The 21,741-nt window shown below is 61.0% G+C and overlaps 6 protein-coding genes across 8 annotated transcripts; all 6 read left to right on the forward strand.

The window, feature by feature from the left end:
- Positions 1–43: 43 nt before the first annotated feature.
- ABB37_09680 (hypothetical protein) lies at positions 44–2,617 on the forward strand (the record flags this gene model as incomplete). 2 transcript variants are annotated; one of them, XM_015809301.1, is made up of 1 exon in its annotated part: positions 44–2,617. In XM_015809301.1, the coding sequence occupies exon 1, from the start codon at positions 1,700–1,702 to the stop codon at positions 2,615–2,617; it is 918 nt and encodes a 305-aa protein (XP_015652237.1). In that variant the 5' UTR covers positions 44–1,699. The 2 variants fall into 2 exon arrangements, with proteins under 2 accessions (XP_015652237.1, XP_015652238.1); XM_015809302.1 differs by having other exon boundaries at positions 774–2,617.
- A 29-nt stretch (positions 2,618–2,646) lies between these two features.
- ABB37_09681 (TATE DNA Transposon) lies at positions 2,647–3,540 on the forward strand (the record flags this gene model as incomplete). Its single annotated transcript, XM_015809303.1, has 1 exon — positions 2,647–3,540. The coding sequence occupies one exon, from the start codon at positions 2,647–2,649 to the stop codon at positions 3,538–3,540; it is 894 nt and encodes a 297-aa protein (XP_015652239.1).
- Positions 3,541–4,140: 600 nt separating this feature from the next.
- On the forward strand, positions 4,141–15,488 carry ABB37_09682 (hypothetical protein; the record flags this gene model as incomplete). The annotated part of the gene is made up of 1 exon (XM_015809304.1): positions 4,141–15,488. The coding sequence occupies exon 1, from the start codon at positions 4,218–4,220 to the stop codon at positions 15,486–15,488; it is 11,271 nt and encodes a 3,756-aa protein (XP_015652240.1). The 5' UTR covers positions 4,141–4,217.
- A 715-nt stretch (positions 15,489–16,203) lies between these two features.
- ABB37_09683 (hypothetical protein) lies at positions 16,204–18,057 on the forward strand (the record flags this gene model as incomplete). The annotated part of the gene is made up of 1 exon (XM_015809305.1): positions 16,204–18,057. Exon 1 carries the CDS (start codon positions 16,498–16,500, stop codon positions 18,055–18,057), a length of 1,560 nt encoding a protein of 519 aa, XP_015652241.1. The 5' UTR covers positions 16,204–16,497.
- A 920-nt stretch (positions 18,058–18,977) lies between these two features.
- On the forward strand, positions 18,978–19,713 carry ABB37_09684 (putative ARP2/3 complex subunit; the record flags this gene model as incomplete). The annotated part of the gene is made up of 1 exon (XM_015809306.1): positions 18,978–19,713. Exon 1 carries the CDS (start codon positions 19,081–19,083, stop codon positions 19,711–19,713), a length of 633 nt encoding a protein of 210 aa, XP_015652242.1. The 5' UTR covers positions 18,978–19,080.
- Positions 19,714–20,200: 487 nt separating this feature from the next.
- ABB37_09685 (hypothetical protein) lies at positions 20,201–21,482 on the forward strand (the record flags this gene model as incomplete). Of its 2 annotated transcripts, none has more annotated exons than XM_015809307.1 (1): positions 20,201–21,482. In XM_015809307.1, the coding sequence occupies exon 1, from the start codon at positions 20,517–20,519 to the stop codon at positions 21,480–21,482; it is 966 nt and encodes a 321-aa protein (XP_015652243.1). In that variant the 5' UTR covers positions 20,201–20,516. The 2 variants fall into 2 exon arrangements, with proteins under 2 accessions (XP_015652243.1, XP_015652244.1); XM_015809308.1 differs by having other exon boundaries at positions 20,253–21,482.
- Between the last annotated feature and the right edge of the window lie 259 nt (positions 21,483–21,741).

A 21,741-nucleotide genomic window follows, 5' to 3' on the forward strand; every position in this document is an offset into this window, starting at 1 on the left:
CCTTTCGTTTTTCTTTTGCTCTCTCTCTTTTGGTGTTGTGTCAAGCGTGTGATTGTTTTTCTCGTTTATCTTGTTTTCTTTTGAATTTCACTAAAGAGCTTCTCTCTGCTGCTTTCATTTTTTAATTATTTGTCCTGAGCTGAGCTACTCCCCCTCCCTGACCTCTCTTCCTCGGCTCCCTTCGCGGCAACGCTTTCGTCCAACTCGTCTCACAGACAACGTTCTCTACCGATGCCCACAGCTTTGGTGTCGACGACGGCGACGGCGTACGAATGCGTTTAGTGCTCTACGACGCCTTCGTTCTGGCCAAAAGGAGAATTATATTTCCGGAGTATTTTTTCTTCTTCTTTCATTTCCTCTCAACAGCGCGTGCTAGCTTTTTCTCTTTTTCTCCTTTTCACATCCTTCACCCAACATTTGAACCGCGTTTAAGGATGTCAAGATGCGCACAGACGTGTGCCCCAAAGGACCACCGCGATCAACATAGTGCCAGCCACCCTTTCGATGTCGTACTTCTCCGTGTGCTAATTTCGAGCGTGAGGAAATCATTGACCTTTAACTGCTCCTACCGAAAAGGCATGGCGGTGCGGTCTCTTACGTAGACCGGAAAGACCGAGATGACCCATGCTGAGGCACAGAATAGCACTGCTCCAATACGCTTCAAGGATCAATCCCTCAACTGCTTCTCCTAGTATTCGCCTTCTATTGCATTTTCCTGTCTGTCTCTTCTGCTTTTTTCCCAATTTCTGCTACAACCTTTGTTGGCTTACGGCAGCGGCGCTAAATCTAACTGTTCGTCTTTCACGGCAGCCACGCGCATCGCAGACGATGGCTTTTCTTTTCCTGAGAGAGTCTCGTTGCCCTCTCAACCTTCTCTCTCACCACGAACAATTTGTCGTCGTTCGAGGTCACGTTAATGCAGCGCGGAAGGTTCTAATCAAATAAAAACTGCACTTCTTGAAACCACTAAGTTATTTTCTGGAAGCGCAAAATGGACTTGCTCACCTCCAAGCCTGGCAGCGTATTCAACTTCCTTTCTCACCGGTGATCAAGCCTTCAGGATTGAGTCCTTCTGTTGCCCTGCAGTATTCCTCAGACAGGCCTGCTCGTTTTAACTGCGAAACGGGGATTACCGCATGTCACTTTGCAACGGCGTTTCTTCCCACTATAAAGTGGAAGTAGCTGATCGTACGTCATTGAAGAATAGTACAGGTTTATTTGCTTCATTGCTTTGAGAAAACTGCTTTCAACGATGAAGTCATAGTAAGTTAGTATCGCCGAAGCAGCTACGCTTTGGTTTGCTGAAATCTGCGAATGAATTTTCAGAGATTTCTGTCCTATGAAGCACACAAGTGAAGGCTTTGTTTCGCGCTGAACGTTTTCGAGCGTTTTCGAGTACAAGTTCTTGTTTTTGCCTACGAAGGTCGTTGCTTACCGCAGAAATGAGCGACCAGGAGCACCACGAGGAGATCCCGCTTGGCGGGCAGCCTGCAGAGGAGCGGGGTGACATCGATGTCACTCCCCTCCTAGAAGACGCGCGGACAGCCACAGCCGCGAAACAGGTGCAGATGCTGTACCGACAGGGGGTGCTCAGCAGGGCTGAGTACATGCAGCGCGTTGTCGCGCTGACGGACAGGCTGGTGTCCGAGCCGCCCAGAAACCAGTCCCAACCCGCCAGCCCGCTAACGTGAAGCTCCAGATGCTGGAGGCACAGCGGGAGTTTACGGATCCGAAGATCCGTAAATTCAACGCCTTCCTGGAGAAAGACCAGGACGTCGCCCGCGACGCAAAGACGAGCGGGGCGTTGAACCGTGCCCTGGAGCGGTACATCGCCGCGCTGGAGGCCAAGCTCTTGTCGCCGGTTGTCGCCTCGGGGGCGGCCATCCTCCTGGGTCTGGTGGGCCCCGAAAGTGCCACCGACACCTATGAGAAGAGAGTCCTGCAGTGGATCTCTCTCATGGTGGACGAGCCGGAGGACACCCGGCTGTACCGCTACAACGCCTTTGTCGTGTCCGGCATGCCTTCGGCCGCCATGAAGGAGTGGCGCGAGATCCTCGACGAAGTGGATCTCCCCCTGTTCCCTCCCATCGACAAGTTCTCCCCGAAGAACTTGCAAATTCGCCTTGACGCGCGAGAGGCGAGTAAGGCCCTGGAGGCTGGGGGCGAGGCCCGCGAGAAGGAGCCACGCCAGGAGCTCTACCGCCGGCCACGCAAGGGGCGGGACTTGTTGGAGGGAGGCGGCGCGACGGCGCCGGTGTACGGTGCCGACGGCACCCAGGTTGCGGTGGTGGACCTTTCCGGGCTGGAAGGCTACCTGGAGACGCTCTCCCAGAGCGTGCAGACGCTCCGCGAGGAGGAGCGCGCGGTGGGGGTGGCCCTCACCCAGGAGATCCGCGAGAACATCTCGCGGATGCGGTACACCGGTGCTCGGGGCGTCGTGCCCAACATGAATCGCGTGAAGAGCGCGATCAACACGCAGGCCCGGCGCTACCAGGGCAATGGCGGCCGCGGTGGATACGGCGGTCGCGGCGGCTACGGAGGCCGCGGTGGCTACGGCAGCCACTCGTACCGCGGCGGCGGTGACGATATGCCGGAGACTCAGCTCTCAAAAAACTGAGTCCCGGCGGGCCGCGCGCCGTCCTGAGAATGGGAGGTGGCACTGCGCCGACTGCGGCGAGCGCCACCGCCGATGTGCCCCGCGCCTTCCGGAAGGAGGTGTGGGGTGGTGATCTCCGCGAGGGGAAAACGTCCAACGTCGAGTTGGACGTGATCTACGCGCGGTATCTCCCCGCTCTCAGGATCGTTCCGTCGGACACGATGGTGTACCTGGCCCCCGAGCGCGTCAAGACGCTCGTGGAGAAGGTGCGCCGTCAGGGTGTCCTCTACTTCCCAATCTTCGTCATGAAGCATTGGATCGCCGGTGTGCTGACCGCACAGCCGGCGAAGGGCGGCAGCAAAAGGGAGTCCGAGGTGGTGCTGACCACGTACGACTCCGCGCCGTCCCCCGTGGTGGAGGAGAAGTTGCGCTCCGTGTTTGCGCGCGTGTGGCCGGGCCTGCGGATGGTCAAGGGTCAGTGCCCGCGGCAGGAGCGCTACAGCGACGACTGCGGTCTGTACATGACCGCCAACTTCTTCCGCCACCACCTGCAAGCGCGGCTCGTCGACCGCCGCGACTTGCCACGGTGCCTTCGCCGCCTGCTGTACGCGGCGAAGAAGCACAACCCGCCGGTCGAGTACTTCCACGAGAAGATGCGGAAGGTGCTCACCAGCCACCCCGTGTCGCGCTGCGATCGTTTCTACGATGAGATCGAGCGCGCGCCGTGGAAGCGGGAGACGAGGAGCTGGGCACAGCGGGTCGCGGGCCCGGCTGTGCACACGGGCGGCGCTGCGCCGAGGAAGGCGCCGGCGAGACGCCAGGCTGTGAGGCGGACGGCATCCGCGGCAGCCCCAGCAGCACGGCGGGCGAGGGCGGAGTTCGCCGCACACCACCACGGCCGCGCGCTCTACCTCTTCCACGGCGCCCGTGCAATCGCCTCGTAGAAGGGCTTCTTGCGCGAGATGCGGTGGACTACCTGCACCTGGCACATCTTCCCTCGTATTACATCAGGGGCCTTTTGACTGCGTCTGTGTGTCAAAACGAGCCATGTGAGCTCTGCAAAACGAACACAGCGTTGAGCGCTTCTTTAGATGGGCATCTCTCTCGGTGTGGCAGCGCCGAAATCGAAGTTTTGTGTCTCGTTCCCCTCAAAGCGTCTTTGTGTGAGAACAGAGCGAGTCAGGGGAGGGTGCGGGGGCAACACCTACGGGTTGTACAGTTGCTGTTCGTACTGTCTCTTTCTTTGCCTCTTGCCTCAATCGTGTAGCTTCAAATGCTCAGGAAACGCTCTCGTACTCTCTGTTACGCAGCAGTGTCGCGGCATTGATGAGCTCATCTGGCTTGATTCATCATTTATTGTTCTTCTCTCCCTTACATGAAGCTGAAATCCCAGCCCTGCTATCACGTTCATCCTGATTCGTGTTGAACAGAGGCTTTTAGCGACGTGTACTTTATTCAATGAACAGACCACTGCTGCTTCTTCACTGTCACTGCTCATCTCTCTCCTCTCTCTCTCTCCTCTCTTTTCTTCTCTTTACCTTCAAAGAGCCCTAAGCTGTTTTACTGCTGGTGCTCCTCTTTCTTTGCTTCTTAGTTGAAAATCTGTTTATTCGCTCCGAGAATGCTTGAAGTGAACTGCAGCAACATCGAGTTTGATGAGGTGGCCGTAAACGACATTCCAACCTATCGGCCGATTCGAGTACGAAACAAAACCGATACTCCATTGTCTGTCAGCATCGCTTCCAGCAGCTCGTTGCTGCGCTTCCAGTTGCACAACGAAAACTATGACGCCATCCAGCAGGTTGGATTGCGCGACTCTCTCTACGTATACGGCGAAGCGTTTGATCTTGTCGGCCTCATCACATCCTTTGAGCTTGCCCCACATGAAGAAAAACAAATGGTAGTTGCCTTCCGCGCCGAGCCTGCTGCGTTTTCTCATCTCGTTACGGGTGCACAGGCAACTTCTTTCATCGGCACGGTGCAGCTCACGACGACCAGTGTGCAGCCAGCGCCACCTTCGACGCTTCGAGACAACGCCGAAGACACAACAGGTGACGATGCAGCGCAGGTAGCGTCACCGACTTCTTCTTCTTCGCAGCAGAGCACCAGATCCTTCACGATTCCTTTTCGGGCCAACGTGTACGTCTCCTTTCTGAAGCTCTCTTCTACCGAAATTCAGGTCGCTATGGCACCCAATAAAACGCAGGTTGCCGACTTTGTCGTCACCAACACCTCCTGCCAACCGGTACTGTTTCTGATTCGCGATCAACCGATGCCGCTGAAAGGCCTGGATGTTGCCCTCTACGAAGCCGACAAGTTTGAGGATCCGAAGCTGGGGCACCGCATTTTGCTGGACAGCTACGCGTCCATGACATTCTCGCTGATGCTGCGCTCTGGTGGGGCGAACTCGAACGTGCAGCAGCAGTATCACACCGTTCTCCAGTGTGACAACTTGCGTGACAACCGCAACTCAACGTTCGTGTACGTCAACGTCAACGTCGGGACAGAAGCACAGGGCGACATTTTGGCGCTGCTGGATACATCGATCGACTTCGGCGATGTGTATCGCGGCACGAAAGCGCTAGCGCAACTCCGTGTTCAAAATGTTGACAGTCGTGAGGACGTTGTCGTGCGACTCGCCGACACCGATCGACGCAAGTACGACGGCAAGTTCTCGTTGATGAAGGGCAGCGCGACGGTGGATGAGCTGACAATCGCGGCGCAGAAAGGGAGTCCGTCCACGGCTATCACGCTGATGTATCAACCTTCCTACGACGCCGAAAACAGGGAGGCAGCAAAGAAGAGGTTTGAAGTCGAACTGCTCGCTGAATCGACAAGCCGCGTCAGCAGTCAGCGTGCGGTGATTCGATGTGCGGCGATGCTCTATACGAGTAACATCGTCGTGTCTCAGCACTCCGTCAACTTTGGTGACTGCCAGGTCGGCCAGAGCAAACGGTACACCTTTCAGATTGAAAACCGCTCGCCCCTCCAAGGGAAGGTCGTCGTGCAGCTGCGCAGCAAGATTATTCAAATCGAGGGAATCCTGCACACAAACAAAAGCGCAGGCCGAGAGCTGCGCGAGGAGTTCACCATTGCGCCGTCAGCGTCACTACCTCTCACGCTGAGAATAACACCGCAGCGTGTGAATCCAATGTATCGCAAGCAGCTCACCATTATCAACGCGTCCAATCCGGCGGAGGACCGGCAGGTGATGAACATCGAGGCAAACAACATGTCACCAGTTGACACAAAGTTGCATGACGAGTTGTACTCGTGGAAATGCGATCTTGATGGCAGTGGCAACAACAGCGGCGGCACCGATGTCGCTGACACTCGTCACGGGCCGTCCACGCTGTGGGCAATCTCAAACGTACCGCTGCTCGTTCCGTACAGTGTGCAGTCGAAGGTGAATCGTGAGGTGGTGCTCAACCTGCGCTCGTCGTCGCCGGAGATCGAAGTTTTCTACTCCACCGATGTCGTCCTGTGCGACAAACTAGGCGAAATATCAGCGGAACTCCGTCGGCTCTGCTTGTACGGCGAAGGCGAGGACTCCAGCTATCTCACAAACGAATCCGCCGAGCAGCTCTTCAAGGCGCGTGCGATACTCCTGAAGTTGCTGAGCGAAACGTCACACAACATTACGAACCGCATTGCTTTAGAGCCGAACGCGTCGCTGAAGGCGTACGCGCTGATTATTCGTACTGCCTGCCCAACAGAGCCAGTGACGAAGGAGGACGGCATTTCCATCGCCGTGGACGGAATTGAGGCGCCGCGGTTTGTGCGTTTGTCCTATCGGCTGTGCGGCACAACGTTCGAGCTGAGCGGCCAGAAGACGAAGAACTTTGGCGAGGTGAATATTGGCGTGAAGAAGACTACGAAGTTACCCATCGTAAATCGGTGTAACTCATTTCTGTTTCTGCAGCTATCGAAGTCGCGTTCCGTCACGGCGGAGCACATTCGGATGGAGCACAGCGATAAGCAATCCATTTTTCTCACGATTCGTCCGTACGCGTCACGCGAGATCGAGCTCACCCTGTATCCTGGCATCAAGGGTGTGCTGCAGGAGAAGATACACGTCACGAACATTCTCAACATTCAGAACTCAATCACGGTGACAATCAAAGCAGTCGTGACGAAGGCAGATACGTTTGAAATCAGTCCTGACTCGTGGGTGTTCGAGATGATGGTGCCACCGTCGGCGAACGTGACGTCGCTCATGGCCCCCTCCGCGGCACCGGCTGCTTCCAGTAACGGGACAGATGACCGCACAGGTGGGAGTGGTGGCGGTGCAAGCTCAGGCGCTGCGTCGAACGCGCGTGTGGGTGCGAAGTTCACCGTAACAAATACGAGTAACTCGCGACGGCAAATTATTGTGCGCGTGGAACTCAGCAATTCGAATTCGGCGTCAGGCGTGACCGCGTCGAATCCGTACCTTGCGTTTCCTGGAGTCAAAGTGGCGGTGCAGCTTGACATGACACTGACGGGGGCCAGCTCCGGCTCCACGCGAAAGCTGGAAGAACAGATTGAGAAGCTGGAGCAGAAGCTGAAGATTTATGTGCGCAAGAAGAAGACGGAGAAGGCGGAGAATGCACGGCGGAAGATTGAGGCGTACAAGTTGGCGCTGAAAGGTGAGGAGGTGGATTTAACGGCGCTGGAATCCGCGCAATCGAACGCGCAAGGCGCAACCGATCATGAGCTATCGGAGAGTGAAGATGAGAGTAGTACAACTGCGCTGCAGGCGTTGAAGAGCAAAACACAGCAGAGCGATGTGGTGCAGCTGCTGCGTCGCGAAGGCGTTGCGCTGCCGTCAATGGGAGCCGGTGAATCAGTGATGGTCACGTTATTCCTCGTGTGCAAACGCGCGCTCAACGAGTCAATCCCGGTGTCGCAGTCTCAAACCATGAATATGCTGTTTTACGAAGCGCGGGATCAGGAGGCAAATCGAATTATCCCAATCGATATGATTTTAATGCGCACTCCCGGTGACACTCTTCCGCGTCAGCTGGCTGTCTCCGTCGACGTCGCTGCAGCCGCGCAGTTGTTGACTTCCGTGCCGTCAGTAGTCAACGCAACAAGTGCTCAAGGAAAGACGAGCATCGATGCGTCACGCGCGGACGTTGCGACCGACCCACTCACTGCACCCTCCACAGAAGCAGCGGCGAAGAGTACATTTGTACCGTCGCGCGTGCAACAGGCTCGGCCACCCCCATCCATTCGCCTCGCCACGACAGGGGCTCTTGCGAACAGCGGCGGTGGTGGCCGTTTGTGCTCCACCTTCATGGGCCACCCGTTGCTGGTCCTGCGCAACTGCATCGTGAACGATCAGACAGAGTTCAGCTTCCTCGTGGAGGCCGACGGCGACACCACGATCGTGGTGCTCGAGCCGCGGCGGTGTGGGGGCAGCGTACCGGAGGTGTTGGATGCCCGGTTCAAGCTATTCCCGCGCAACGGGCACGTGCGCCTGCAGGAGCCGCTGCGCATTGTAGTGGAGTGCACCGCACGCAGCGTTGGCCCGCAGAAGTATTTTATCCCCGTGAAGAACATTCGCAACGCTGCAGATGTGCACTACCTGACGGTGGAGATGAATCCAACCGAGGAAAACGACATGCTCACCACGGAGCCGAAGGAGCTCCTTTTCCGGGACGTCCTCACGCCGTGCGCGCCGTCGCAGCTCGAGGCACAGGTGGTTCTGATTCGCAGCCGCTTCCCCTTTCCGCACGCGCTTGTCGTGCGCACCAACAAGCCGTCTCAGCTTGCTCTCTTCGAGGATGCCGCGTGCACCGTTCCCCTGGTTCATCCGATTCGGCGGTTTTTCATCAAGGAGACGGTGCGGGTCTACGTGCAGCTGCGACCGGGCGCGCGCTACGTCGATCCGCGCGCGCGCAGCATTCACGCCGGTGTGCTGGTGGAGGCGCTCACGCCGAATCCTGCCGTGTCGAGCACCGCCTTCTGCGTCGTCGGCAAGGCCGTGCTGCGCGCGGTGGCGTGCGTCGGCAGCGGCCTCGTGGAGGTGTTGCAGCGGAGCCTGGAGCTCGGATGCGTGCAGCCCACCCAACACTACGTCAAGACGCAGCTGACGCTACGCAACACCTCCTGCAGCTTCGCGCTGCGCATTGGACTGGTGCCGTCCTCGCCGCTGGTCGAGGTGGCGGAGGAGACCACACACGGTGAGGAGGAGCTCACACTCGCGCCCCTCGAGGAGCACGCCGTGCCGCTCGTGCTGCACCTGCCCGCACCAGGTCTCGCGCAGGAGTACATTGATGTAGTGAACCGCAGCACCGCGCAGGAGACGATTCGTGTCTCGCTCAACGCGTTGCGCCTAAACGACGGCGTCGTACAAGTCGAGCCGGCGCTGAACACCCCGCTGACGTTTCCAATGGCGGCGGTGGTGCGCGGCGAAAACGGCAAAGAGTTGCATCTCCACCAGCCTGTGTCGTGCAGCATCAAGATGGCGAACTACCACAGCAATCGCGAAGTTGTGCTGGCCACCTCGGCCATCACGTCGGCCGCGCGCGAGCTTCCCTTGTGGTTTCATACGTCGGACGATGAGGCGCAGGTGCGCCACGCACTGGCGGAGGAGCAGCGGCAAGCATTCAGTTCCGAGGAGGATGCTGCTACGGCGGCAGCATCGGGTGCCAGCTCCACAACTGCCGCCGGACCGCGCTCCGGCACTACCGCGCCACTTTCCACCACCCCCACCACCACAAGTCCGCCGCCGTCTTCCACGTACGTGAAGGGACGCGTCGAGCTGCAGGCGAATCGCGCGCAGGTCGTCGTGTGGACGCTGACAGGATTACCCGGCCTGACCGCGGCGGAGGTGGAGGCGGTGTTGCGGCATCAGCTGGTCACCATTTCGGCCACACTGCACGTGTGCGTGACGTACACCGCACACTCGGCAAAGACGGCTGCCGCCTCTCCGCGGCGGCACAACAACCGATACAGCGGCCCAGCAGTGGGGCAGTGTGTGCTCGTGGTACCCGTCACGCTGTCCATGTCCATGAGTGAAGGACGCGCGGAGCCGGCGGTGGTGCATCTGGGACTGGTGGCCAAATCAGCGTCACCGCCCGCCTCCCCCACCTCCGCAACCGCCGAGGAGTCCAGCAGCAGCAGCAGCGACAACGATGCAACAGCGGCGGACGACGGGGCAGCGACGTCTGGCAACGGCAACAACGAGGAGGCTGTCTTTGCCGCGCGGGTGCGCCGGCGCCGTCGCGTCCGCCTCGCGCAGCTTCGCCGGCCTGGCAATCATCAGCAGTTCAGCTGCGACGGCGGCAAGTCGGGGCTGCAGCAGTCGTCGAGCCACAACATGGTGGTGTCCTTCCGCCTGGTAAACCTGTCCGCGGTGATGCCGCTGCCGCTGAAGGTGGAGTGCCCGCCGGTCATCCGGTTCAGCCAGGCGCGGCTGACGGTGCCGCCCGGTGCGACGGTGTCGGTGGATGCCACGCTGAACCTCAAGCTGATCACAACGCAGGGCAATTTTCGCTACGAGGCCTTCTTTGTGAATGAGTGGAACCCCGAGAACGACATGGCCGTCTGCATCACCGGGCAGCACTACTGGAAAGTGTTTAACATCGTCCGCACCGACACCGAGGAGGAGCTGCGTGACGCCGTCACCTTGTCCCCGCTGCACGTGGAGCCGTCGCTGCAGGCACCGCTGTCGGAGCTGAAGCTCGCCTTTGTCGCAACGGAGCCGGACGTGGCGTTCGACCTGCACGTTCAGCCGAACCCGCAGCTCGACGGTTTACTGGAGCTGCTCCTTCTGCACTACGACGCAACGTCCGCCGCAACGCATTTAAGCTTCCGCAGCGACGCGACGGCGCCACTGACCGGGGCGGCGGCGAATGCCTCAGTGGGTGGTGCGGTGACGGCCGCTGCATCGAGCGCCGCCGCTGTCGCTGCCGACGCAGCGACGGTTGGAAGCCTCACTTCACCGGGCAACGTCGTCGCGCCGGGCTCGGTGTCCGGCCTGAGCGCTACCATGCGCAGCGGAACGTGGACTCCGTTGTCATTGGGCGACTCCGTTGTCGCCTCTGCCGGCACCGCTGGTCTGTCGCGTTCCTCGCAGAACACCTCGTCCGGCATCGGTGGTGGTGCATTACCAGCCGCAGCGGCGGTGGCAGCGGCTGCCCCCGTCAGCACCACGCCCACCGAAAAGCCCCGCAAACAAGCCGCCGGCACGTCCAGCGGCTCAGGCGGAGCCAACGCCACGTCTAGCGCCGCCACCACCACAACGCGGTCGCAGCGGCTGCGGCTACGATGTATGCTGCGCAGCGGCGACTTGGCCGCTCTCGTGTCGCTCTTTTACGGCTTCCGCCGATCGCGCGCCAACGCGGCGGCCGTCGTGGTCGCAGGGCAGAGCATCAGCGAGACAGGCGGTCCTGCCGGAACGGGCTCAGCCGCGAAAGGCACTGCGACAGCGGACAGCCCGGGAGCCGCCGCCGCAACCAACGGCAGCAACAGCGGCAGCACCTCGTCGAGCTGGACGTATGAGCGCATTGCGGAGGTCGAGCGGCGCAGCGCAGCTCTCGTGTCGAACAACGTGTGGCTCGGCACGGTGTGGGTGGCCAACCCGTTTACAGAGGATGAGGAAGTGCAGGTGTACAGCACGCTGAGCACCTTCCGCACTTTTTCTGCACCGTCGAAGGTATCGCTGCGCCCCAGCCGCATCAGCGTGGCGCCGGCAGACGGCAGCAGTCGAACGCTGCAGATCGGGTACGTGGGCGAAATCACCATCACGAATGAGTTCAACGCGTACGTGGCGGACTTGTCCGTCGCGGTGCTCGTCAGCGATCGGCTGGGGGTGCCGCTGGAGATCGACGTGCGTGGCGGACAGCGCGTCGTGGCGTCCTCACCGATCGGCAGCGTTGGCGGCGGCGGCGGTGGCGGCACGGCGGCCTCGCTAGCCGAGACAATGCGCAGCGACGCCACGCTCGCGGCGGAGGCCAATTCGAATCTCGCAGCGGCGTCCAGCACGAACGTGCCGACCGCTGCCTCCACGCCGGCACCGACACCGGTGTTGGCGACGTCGTTTGTTGCAGCAGGTGCGGTGGGCGGGTCACCGCCGGTGTCGCCGCTACACTGTCTGCTGCTCGGCCCACACGAGGCGGTGGTGCTGACGGTGGCGGTGCGCGTTGCGGGAGATGCGCGTGCGGTGTCCACTGCCTCCGCGACCGGCTCTGCGTCCACGACGACCACCACCACGCCGACGGTACCGCCGTTGTCTCTCACTTCGCTGGAGCAGTTCGTGTCGGTGCTGATTATAGATAACAACGTCCCTTTCAGCTATCACGTGAGCCGTGTGAGCGTAACGACGCCGCCCGATGGTGTGGAGGCGCTGCCGACGGTCACGCTGAGTGCGTCGCTGCCGCTTGCACAGAATTTAGCCACCACCACCGCCGGCGCGCCAGCAGCGGCACTGCCAGCCTCACCAAAGGCGGATGAACAGACCGCAGCGATGGCGGCCGTCGTGACGAGCAGCGCAGATCGCGCGAAGGAAAGCGGAGGCAAGAACAACGATATACGGAACGCCACACCGCCGCCTGCCAGCGCAACGACCAGCCGCGGCGAAGCGCGCGCCGCAGCCTCTGGTGGTGCTACCGCCACTGGCGCTGCGGTGGCAGCAAGTGCGACGGGTGAGGAAGTTTCGGTGCCGCCGTCCGCTGCTGCGGGGCTGCGCACCGTCGAGACGACCTCCATCGAGGCTCCAGAGACGAGCACTGAAGGTGCCGGTGGCAGCGGTGGTGGTACGGGGGGCGCAAGTGCGGTACCGAGCGCGGTGCGACCCCACGACAGCGGAGCGGAAGCCGCGGCGCCGAACACCTCGGCGACGATGGTGGTGCCCGCCATTGCGCCGGACGCGACGGGACCGCGGCACTGGGTGCTGTCACTGCGGAACTGCGATCCGCTGCCGGGCTGCGGCGGGGCGTACGTCTCCAACTTCGCCGTCTCGCGCGACGACAGCTACGACCCCAGCATTCTCATCACAAATCACCTGCCCAACACGGCGGTGCGCTACACCGTGCAGGTCGTCTCGCAGAGCCCGCAGGTGTGGCTGCTGCTGACGTCGTCGTCCGGCGTGTTGGCCGGCGGAGAGACACAGCCGCTGCGTCTGCAGGTGCTCTCCTCCGACGTTGGATCGTTTATCGGCTACGTGGCGATCACCAACTCCCACGACACGCGCGAGGTGGTGTACCTGCGCGTCAACGCCGAAGTTTTCATCGCCGGCACCGCCGAGGGTCTTTTTGATGTCGTCGCGATGAACGGCGGTCACCGACTGGCCACGACCAGCGCTGTGCACAACGTGGACATGGGTGCGCTGTACGGCCCGGGCACTACCCGCACTCTCATCACGCTTGAGATCGTGAACAAAGGCAACGTGGCGCTGGAGTTCCCGGTGTCGGTGGTGCACCCGATGCGGCAGGAGCTGCGGCCCATCCCACCCACGGCATGGGACGGCAGCGCAACCACCACGGCGACATACCGACGCCGACACGCCAATGCAGCCGTCGTGCCGCATCAAATTGCCGGCAACGGTATCAAAAGCAACAGCGGTGGTGGCGTGAACTCACCCACTCCCAACTCGCTGTCCGCGTCACCATCGACGCTGCAAAGCACCGCACAGGCGTCTGCCGCTGCGACGACAGCGGCAGGAAACTCGTTGATGCTGTATGAGATGCCGCTGCACAACCAACCACCGCAGCGCAGCCCCCACCAACAGCACCATCATCACCAACACCACCAACGTGGGGTATCGCGTGTGGGCCACGCGACGGCCACCTCCGCCGCGGCCGGCGCGGCTTCTGCGGTCGGCAGCTTCTTCTCGTCGACGCCCTTCGAGGGCAAGCTGACGGTGTCGCACATTCACACCGTGGCGATGCGCACAGGCCAGAAGTACTTCGTCGTCGACCCGCACTCGCCGCTGCGGCTCGCCTTCCTGCTCAGCTGCACCGCACTGCACGACATGCCCGACGGCTACAGCGTTGTGGGCGAGGCAGACGTGGTCTTCAAGTGTAAGCAGGCACGCGATGCTCAGTTCACCTTCAACGTCAAGTTCGAAGCTTTCAAGCCGACGTTTTCAGTGGCGTTGGAGTACGACATGGACGCAGCAGAGACCGCCGCAGCGAGTGCGGCGACAACGCACCCGACCGCTTACGAGATGAGCGACCGCACGCTCTCCGGCACGCCATCGCCGGCCGCGACGTCCCTCACCTCCCCCTCGCCGCCTACTCCGACTCCTGCGGCGCGTCCCGTGCACACCGCTGCTGCTGCTTCCGTTGTCGCTTCTTCATTATCTCCCCCCTCCGCGGCGTCGTCTTCGCGGTGGGCCGAGACAGCGGTCGCCGTCACGAACCTCAGCCGCACCCACGCCCAGACCTTCATCCTCTTTTCGCAGTCGGAGGTGCTCACGTTGTCGACTGCCGTGTCCAGCGCCGTGTCCGATGCACCACCGGGCAGTCAGCTGCTGCCACCCGCGCACGGCGGACTCTGCAACGACGACGGCGGCGCCACGACAGCAACAGTAGCCGGTGCGCTGCCTGCCTCACCGGCGGTGGAGATAACGGTGGCGCCGCAGTCCGTCGGTGTCTTCCTCGTGCGCCTCGACCGCCTCCGCGCGGAGGCTCTGCTGAACTTCGACAAGGACGAGTCGAAGCTCGCACGACCGGCGCTGTGTGAACACGCCTACCTGTACAACAAGGGCAACCCGCGCGAGCGTGTGCAGCTCCTCTTTCGTCAGCACGCCGTCTCCGCCGCGGCACCGCGGCAAAGCGGGGTGGAGGCCGCCATGATGGCCGCCGGGCCCGTCTCGCCGACGCGTGCGGACGCAAAGCCGGTGAAGAGCAGCAGCGCTCAGCACTTCAGCGAGCGGCACATTCTCAGCTTTGCGCAGCGCTTTGCGGCGGTGCTGACGTCGCTTGCAGACCGCCTGCCGTTTGTTGTGGCGCGCAGTGACGATGCGGCGGATGGCGGCGGTGTGGGCGGTGCGAAAGGCAGCGCGGGTGATTACGCCGGCGCTGTCGGAGCGGCAAGTCTCACTGGACCGTTGCGCGCGCCCGTCGTGCAGAAAGGCCTGTCGCGTGCCGCCACTCCTGGTCGGCCGCCGCATCGCAGGACCGGGCAGCACGATAGACGCGGCGTCGACTCCTCCGACGACTCCACCAGCGACGACAACAGCGCGTCAACGATCACCAGCAGCAGCAGCGACGACGATGACGACACCGTCAGCGGCAGCGGCGACGGGTCGGCGACGCGCACGGCTGCCGATGAGGCAGACCGCGCGTTGAACAGCACCTGTACGGAGGATAGCAGCGGTGCACTGGCCCGCACAATGCGTGAGGTTGTCGAGGAGCTGGGCAGCAGAGACCTCGACGCAGCGGGGCCGGTTGCTCGTCTCGGTTCCAAGGCGACACGGAGCAGCAGTGAGGGCCTCGAGGTGGACCGCCGTCAGGGGCCGCAAACACCGTCGGCATTCATGTCGCAGCCGCGCGTGCGCAGCGCGGAGAGCAGCGTGGACGCCGGCGCCTTCACGCCGGGCTCTGCAGCTCTGCTGGCTACCGCCGGCGGTGGCAGCACCCGCAGCAGCGTCGGCTACCGAAGTGGTGAGGAAAGCAGCTGGTACGAGGCCTTCTCCACGCTGCGTTATTTGCTGGTGGAGGTGACGTGGCTGTGCGACGAGCTTCTCTTCTACGCGCTTCTCCTGCGCAACTCGCGCCACGTTGAGGCCTGCGGAGCTTTTCTCGTCTCCGCCGTCGCGCAGCATCCGGTGATGGTGGCGTGGCGCCGTCGCCGCGGTGGCGGTGGTGGTAGCGGCAGCCGTGCACGCGAGTACGACATTTTCGGTCGCTTCCTCGACACCATCGATGCCCTGCCGCGCACCGCCAACTCGTCTTCGTGATGCGACGAAGAAATTTCTCTTTTCTCTTCTATTGGTTTTGGTGCTTAGGGGAAGGGAGGAAACCGGCAGTGCTCCTGCTGCAGTGCGCGGGGTGTGAGCCGTTGTTGTGATGCTGTGGTTCGTACATGCATTGGCGCTCTTTTTAGTTTTCATTCTCTTTGTATTCTTATCTCCTTCTGCTGTTGTAGTGGACGCCGCGTAGGCTGCTCCGAGTTGGATACGTGTGTGTGCGCGTGCCTTGTGTGGGCTTCATTTGCTGAGTTTACCTACGAATTCGTCTGTCAACGTTTGACCACAGAGGCGCGCAGGTGTGGCAGACCGCCTCAGCAAGCGAGTCGGCGCTTTGTGTTCCCTCTGGTGGGAGTGGCGTCGCACAGTTCACCTTCACTGAGCCGGATGCGAAGTTAATTCGGTTGGGCTCCGCTGTTGAGATGCGTACGTGTAATAAGGCCATAAATGGAACAACAGCAACAACAGAGGACCCGTTACACCCTTTGTGAGTCCCCCAGATGCCGCTCGTGGGTTGGATGGACACCACACACGAAGCACGAGAAATTTCCTCCAAACAAGGTCTTCTGTGCTCTTCTGTGGAGGCTCTTAATAATGATCTTTTGCGGTGTCCTTCTCTCCCTCTTCCACCTTCCTCTGCGGCTTAACTTACATTTCCGCGCTGCGGCGCGACACGTACTTCGTGCACTGTGCCTCCACGCTCATTAGAAAGAAAACGAAAGTAAGATTCATCGCACCCAACACAGCATCAACGAGGCATCAACGAGGCAACAGCGTGCAACGCAGTCCAGCGCTTCCGGGATTTACACGGCTTCCGATTGCTACGGAGTCGCAAGTGTGGTAGCACCGTGCGGCAGCAAGTGCGCGCCACCCAGTACAGCAAGAATAACAACAGCACCCGCAGCGGCGTGTTCCGTAGGAGCGGCCTGTATAACAGTTTTTTCTTCTCTTGCTTTCTTTGTTTGACTCGCCTAGCACCGTCGCTGCGTCTGCTTCGCCGATGTCTGCAGAGGTGGACCGTGAAGCCTTTATGCGCCTAATGGGCCTGACGGCGGCTGACGTTGCCGACCCGGATGGCGTACCCCAACGCACGCCTTCTCGCACGGACGCCTCTTCCTCCTCTTCCACAGAGGCAACGGCGGCGGCCGCCATGGCCCATCGCCATGGCCCCGCATCCAAGGTTAGCTCCTCCCTGACGTCCTCAGCTGAGGGACTGTCGCAGTCGGCGTCTCTTCGCGGCGAGGCCGACCTCCTCTTCAACTCCTACTCGAACGGCAAATCGAGCTTGAGGGTCGCGGATGGCGACACGCGGCTCAACAGCACCTTCACACCCTCGACGGAGCGCCGCGCTGCACCGCTGAAGCAGTCCGCACGCACCGTTTCCTTCGACACCCCACCGCACCGCGCCCCCACCGCTGCTCCCGCATCGATGCCGCCACGTCCGGCCTCGACGGCGGAGACGCTGAAAGAGGAGGGCAATCGCGCCTTCGAGGCCGGACTCTTCCTGCAGGCTGTTCAGCGCTACTCAGCGGCCATCGAGGCTCTCGGTCAGAGCGGCGCTGTGGATGGCGGTGGTGACAGCAGCAGCAGCGGCAGTGCCACGTGTTCTGCGCAGGTGGAGCTACTGGCGGCGCTGCACAGCAACCGCTCCGCCGCCTACTTGCAAGCCGTCCGACAGTGGGGCAGTGCGGAGGAGGCCTACGGACGTGCGCTGTGCGACGCGGACCGGGCGGTGGCGCTGCGGCCCTCGTGGTTCAAGGGGTACGCCCGCCAGGGAGATGCGTACTTCAAGCTGCGCCGCTACGGCCCGGCGGCGGAGGCGTACGAGATGGCCCTGCAGCTCGACCCGCGCAACGCCACGTTGGCCAACGCCCTTGCCGAGACCCGACTGCGCGCGAAGCAGGCGGCGCGGGAGGAGTTGGAAATGCGCCGCTCGATGCGAGCCACGGGGAGCTCACGCGTGTCGAGCATGGGATCGACCGAGAGGGACTTGGATGGGACGAAGCTGTCGGACAGTGCCGGCCGCACACAGGAGACCGGTGCTCGCCGTCTCAGCGGGCAGACGCAGCAGCTCTGGCAAGACCTGAAGCACGAGGTGGAGGTGACAACGCACGCACCGACGGGCGACGCGTACCGCTTGCAGCAGCTCGAGCGATTTCGAAGCCATGGCGGCGCAGCGAGGCCGGAGCAGGAGAGCGGACCCCTCCCTGGGCCGGCGTCTACGCGTGATGGTCATCCTCCTCCTCGACCCACCGTCACACGTACCCCGTCGCCAAACGAGAAGACGACGTCGTCTACCTCCCGCCGTCGTGAGGACCGGGCAGCGATATCGGCCGCCGCTTCTGTGGACTCGGCGTCTTCCTCGGCCCCGGTGCCGCCTCCGCGCAGGTCGGCGAACAACTCCCCGACCGCGGGCGGCATTCCGGCCGCCGTGGCCAACTTCGGTGGCCCGGTGACGAGTGCGCGCGATGTGCCGTACGAGTTCTCCAGCGCGGCGGCCGCCGCCTACCAGGAGAAGCTCTTAGATAATTTTCGCCAACGTAAGGCCCAGAGGTCGTGAACAGCAGCATCAGAAAACCGAAGTGGCAGCACAGTTGTGTCTCCGTGTGTGTGCTCCTTCGTTGTTGTTTCGCAGGCGGGCACTCTCTTTGCTGTTGTGGCCTTCATGCGTTCTTTTTTCCCTTTCTTTTTCCTTTTACGTTATTATTATTGGCATTCGTCTCCGTCTCCAGCTGCTTGATGTGCGTACGCATCTGTATGTATTTCCGATGTCCATAGCTCACGGCTTTGTGGTTTGACTGCCGCGTTGACGAAGGGAGATTGGCGAACGAGAGGGACGCAGGTTTTCCACCTCCACGACGCAACGCGCTTTTTCTTCTCCACCATCTACTCTCTTCTTTGGGGGTTTGCGTTTCATGCGCGGAGTGCCACTCACATACACACACACAAGGACGAGGCACTCCGCTGACCGTCTCAACGTAGTTTTCCCTTCTCTTCTCTCTCTTGTCTTCTTGTCTTGTTGTTTGCTGTAACCGTAATGACGTGTTAGCATTACATACTGGAGTGCTGATATCCCCCTTTTCTGATGTTTGCGGTTGTTGAATCCCTTCTCCGTCTCTTCTGGAATGCATTCGCCTGAGACACCTCTCCTTATCTCCTTGCAAGTTGAGTTTTGTTGTGTCGCCTCCTCTTCCATGCGTTCGAAATGGAATGAACGCTGCTCGCAGAGACGTCGTCGGAGTTTTCCAGTTTAAGTCGAGTTCGCAGAACCTGCCATGTTGGTGTAGTGCTACGCTACGTGCTGGAATGCCTGTTCTTGGAAGCGGCCCCACGTACCGTGTCAGCGATTGTTATGCCGTGTAAAGCATCTCTTTTATCCCTCTCTCTACGCCTTCTATCAGGTGAGAAAACTGGACTCCTTCCCCCTCCCTTTCGTGCTGCCCACCTCTTCGACGTACACCGTCCTTCACTGTGTTGTGTAGAACACACACACACTCACACACGAGCTGCCGAGTACATGCACGGTGGTATTCACCGCGGCTACTACTTCTTTCCCTTCTTGATCCGTTCCACTACCGCTATTATGTCTACCGCAAAGGAGCCATTCTTTCGCTGCATCGAGAGCACGCTACGGGCTGCCCTCTGCATCCTGCACTACCCCTCCACATGTACAGATGGCGAAGCGGTGCCGGAGGTGGAGCTCGATGACGCGCTGCTCGGCGGTAACTCTCCTCCGCTCATCTCCTCCGCGCAGGCCACATCCAGTCTACGCGGCAATCCACTACGCTTGCGGTGGACGCAGGGCGATGAGTGCTTCATCGAAACCGCCCACAACAGCACTCGCGTGTCACTTTGGTTTGCCGCCGCGCACCAGCCGGGCGACCTGCTGACAGGGCAGCTGCTTCAACAGTATATCTCCTTCTTCTGCACGCACGGCACTGCCGCTGCGCCGCTGTCGATGCTGCGACGTGAGCCGGTGCGATCGAAGGCGACTGCCGCAGCCGACAAGGATGCGCATCCGTACGACGTGTCGTTTCTCGTGCTGCCGGAGCACGTGGAGTCCCACGGGCGAGAGGCGCTGGTGAGCTTCATCGTGACGTTTGTGCGGGGTGTGGAGGCCGACGTGGCCGGACTGAAGGTGTCGCTGAACGCGCGACGACGCGCCGCGGCGCAGGCGTTTTTCGCACCACGTCCACCGCGCTCGCATCTTCAATAGATAATGATAATATACACATATATGTGTGTGTATTTTGCTTTGGTAAGAAGTCGTCTTCCTCCTCTTCTTTCTCTGCTGCTGCTGCTTCAGTTTTGCACGCTGCTCGCCGTTCAAGGCGACGGATGCGCGGAGGGGGCGTCGCAGCCTCTCCTGCGCGGCTGCAGGCGAGGCGTAACAAGCAAAGACCAAAACCCCCTACACACCAAGAATAACTTATATATACATGTATTGTCTCCGGATGTCAGCGCTGCGAGACGCGTTCGTGCCTCACTGTCGGCTGCGTTTTTCTCTCGTACGTCGTTGTTGAAGAATGGAATAGCCTTCGCTCTTCTTGAAGCTTCCACGAACCGCAACGACAGAAGACGCACAACGCTCCTTTTCAAATGCAGAAGGCGCCTTTGCGCTTTGTCTTTTACGTGCGGTCACTTTCTGCTGTCTTGGTTTCCTTCCACTCTCCTCCGCCCTTCACCGCATATCGTGGTCATCGAGAGCGCCGCTACGTGGCCTGCGTAACACCTCCATTCCTTTTTCCCTTTTACAGCTTTTATTACCCACGCACCAACACGAAGAGTCCGCAAAAAACAAAAAAGGGCTGCTGATACTCTCTGAGCCTTTCGCACCTGCACCTCTTCACGTTCGATAGAGGAGAAACTCCAAACATCGCCTTTGTGGCCGAGGCTCTTCTCACTTACTGATTCTGACGGAGTACACACATAGATACGCAGTCGCAGCCACCGTAGTCGACGGACTCTTCGCTACACACACACACACACAGATAGATCGATAGACCGATACAGAGCGAGATGTCTGTGGAGCTGGTGGCGCAGTGGGCGAAGCGCGTGAGCGACGCTGAAGAGGAGGCGCGCCGCATGCAGGAGGACATCGACGCCGTCAAGCAGCAGCGGAGGACGCTGAAGGCGGAGATCCGCAAGTACGAGGACATCGTCGCCTCGGAGAAGCACGACCTTCTAGCGTCCCTCGAGAGGGTGGAAGCCCAGGCGAAGGAGCTCGGCGCGCAGTGTGACGCCGCGCTGGCCGAGAAGGACAGGGTCGAGGCGGAGTACGTCGCTGCCCTCGACGAGTACGAGAAGCTACACTTCTTCGTGCGCGACATCCAAGACGCCGAGGAGCGCCTCCAGAGCCGCGAAGATCTAGAAGCGAAGCTGCAGCGAGATAGCCTGGAATGGGCGGAGGAGGAGCACGCCTTGCGGCGCCAACTGCACCAACTGCAGCAGCAGCAGTCGCAGGCACGACGGACGCAGCAGGCGGAGCTGCAGGAGGCGGAGGCGCAGCTCGCCAGCGTGGAGCGGCGACAGCGGGAGGCGCGGGCGGCGCGGTGCGGGGAGGTGCAAGAGGCCACTACCCGTACTGCCGCCGCCGTCGTCCGCCGGAGCAGCCGTCCGCCAGCACCCTCGGCGGAGGAGAGCGCGTTTCTGCACGCCAACGCGGGCGGGGCTGTCCCGACACGCGCGGCTCCGCTGCGATCGTGTTTGAGGACCTCGATGACGGCCGCAGGGAGTGCCGGCAGCAACAGCGGGGCTTTCCCCGTGAATGCAACGGCGTCTGCGCCGGTGAGTCGATGCGCCTCTCAGTCGTTGTTGGCGGAGTCGGGGCCGAGGGAGGGCGAGGGCGGCACGGCGAACGCCGCGGCAGCCACGATGCCGTCACTGCAGGTGCTGCAGAAGATGCGTGCGCTTTCGTACGCCGGACCTGGCAAGCCCGGCTCCCGCAAGCGTGAGTTCCTCGGTGAGGCGACCAACGAACAGTAAATGCGCCGTTATCGATTTGAGACGAGCACTACTTAAAAAACAAAAATATCAACTCCAGCTTGTGGCGCCTTCATTGGGCAGCCCGCACGACGGCTAGGCTAGAGACCACACAGGCAGAACACACCGCACATCCTATTTAGATAGACAGCGGTGTGCGGTGGCGCTCGTGTTCATTTCGAAAGGCTGCGGTGTCGTTGTCGTGCTGCGGCGCCGTCGACGCCCACCGCGCCTTTCACACACTTTTATCTGTGTCGTTGTT

This window comes from Leptomonas pyrrhocoris (assembly GCF_001293395.1).
Source record: "Leptomonas pyrrhocoris isolate H10 chromosome Unknown, whole genome shotgun sequence".
Taxonomy (NCBI): Eukaryota; Euglenozoa; class Kinetoplastea; order Trypanosomatida; family Trypanosomatidae; genus Leptomonas; species Leptomonas pyrrhocoris.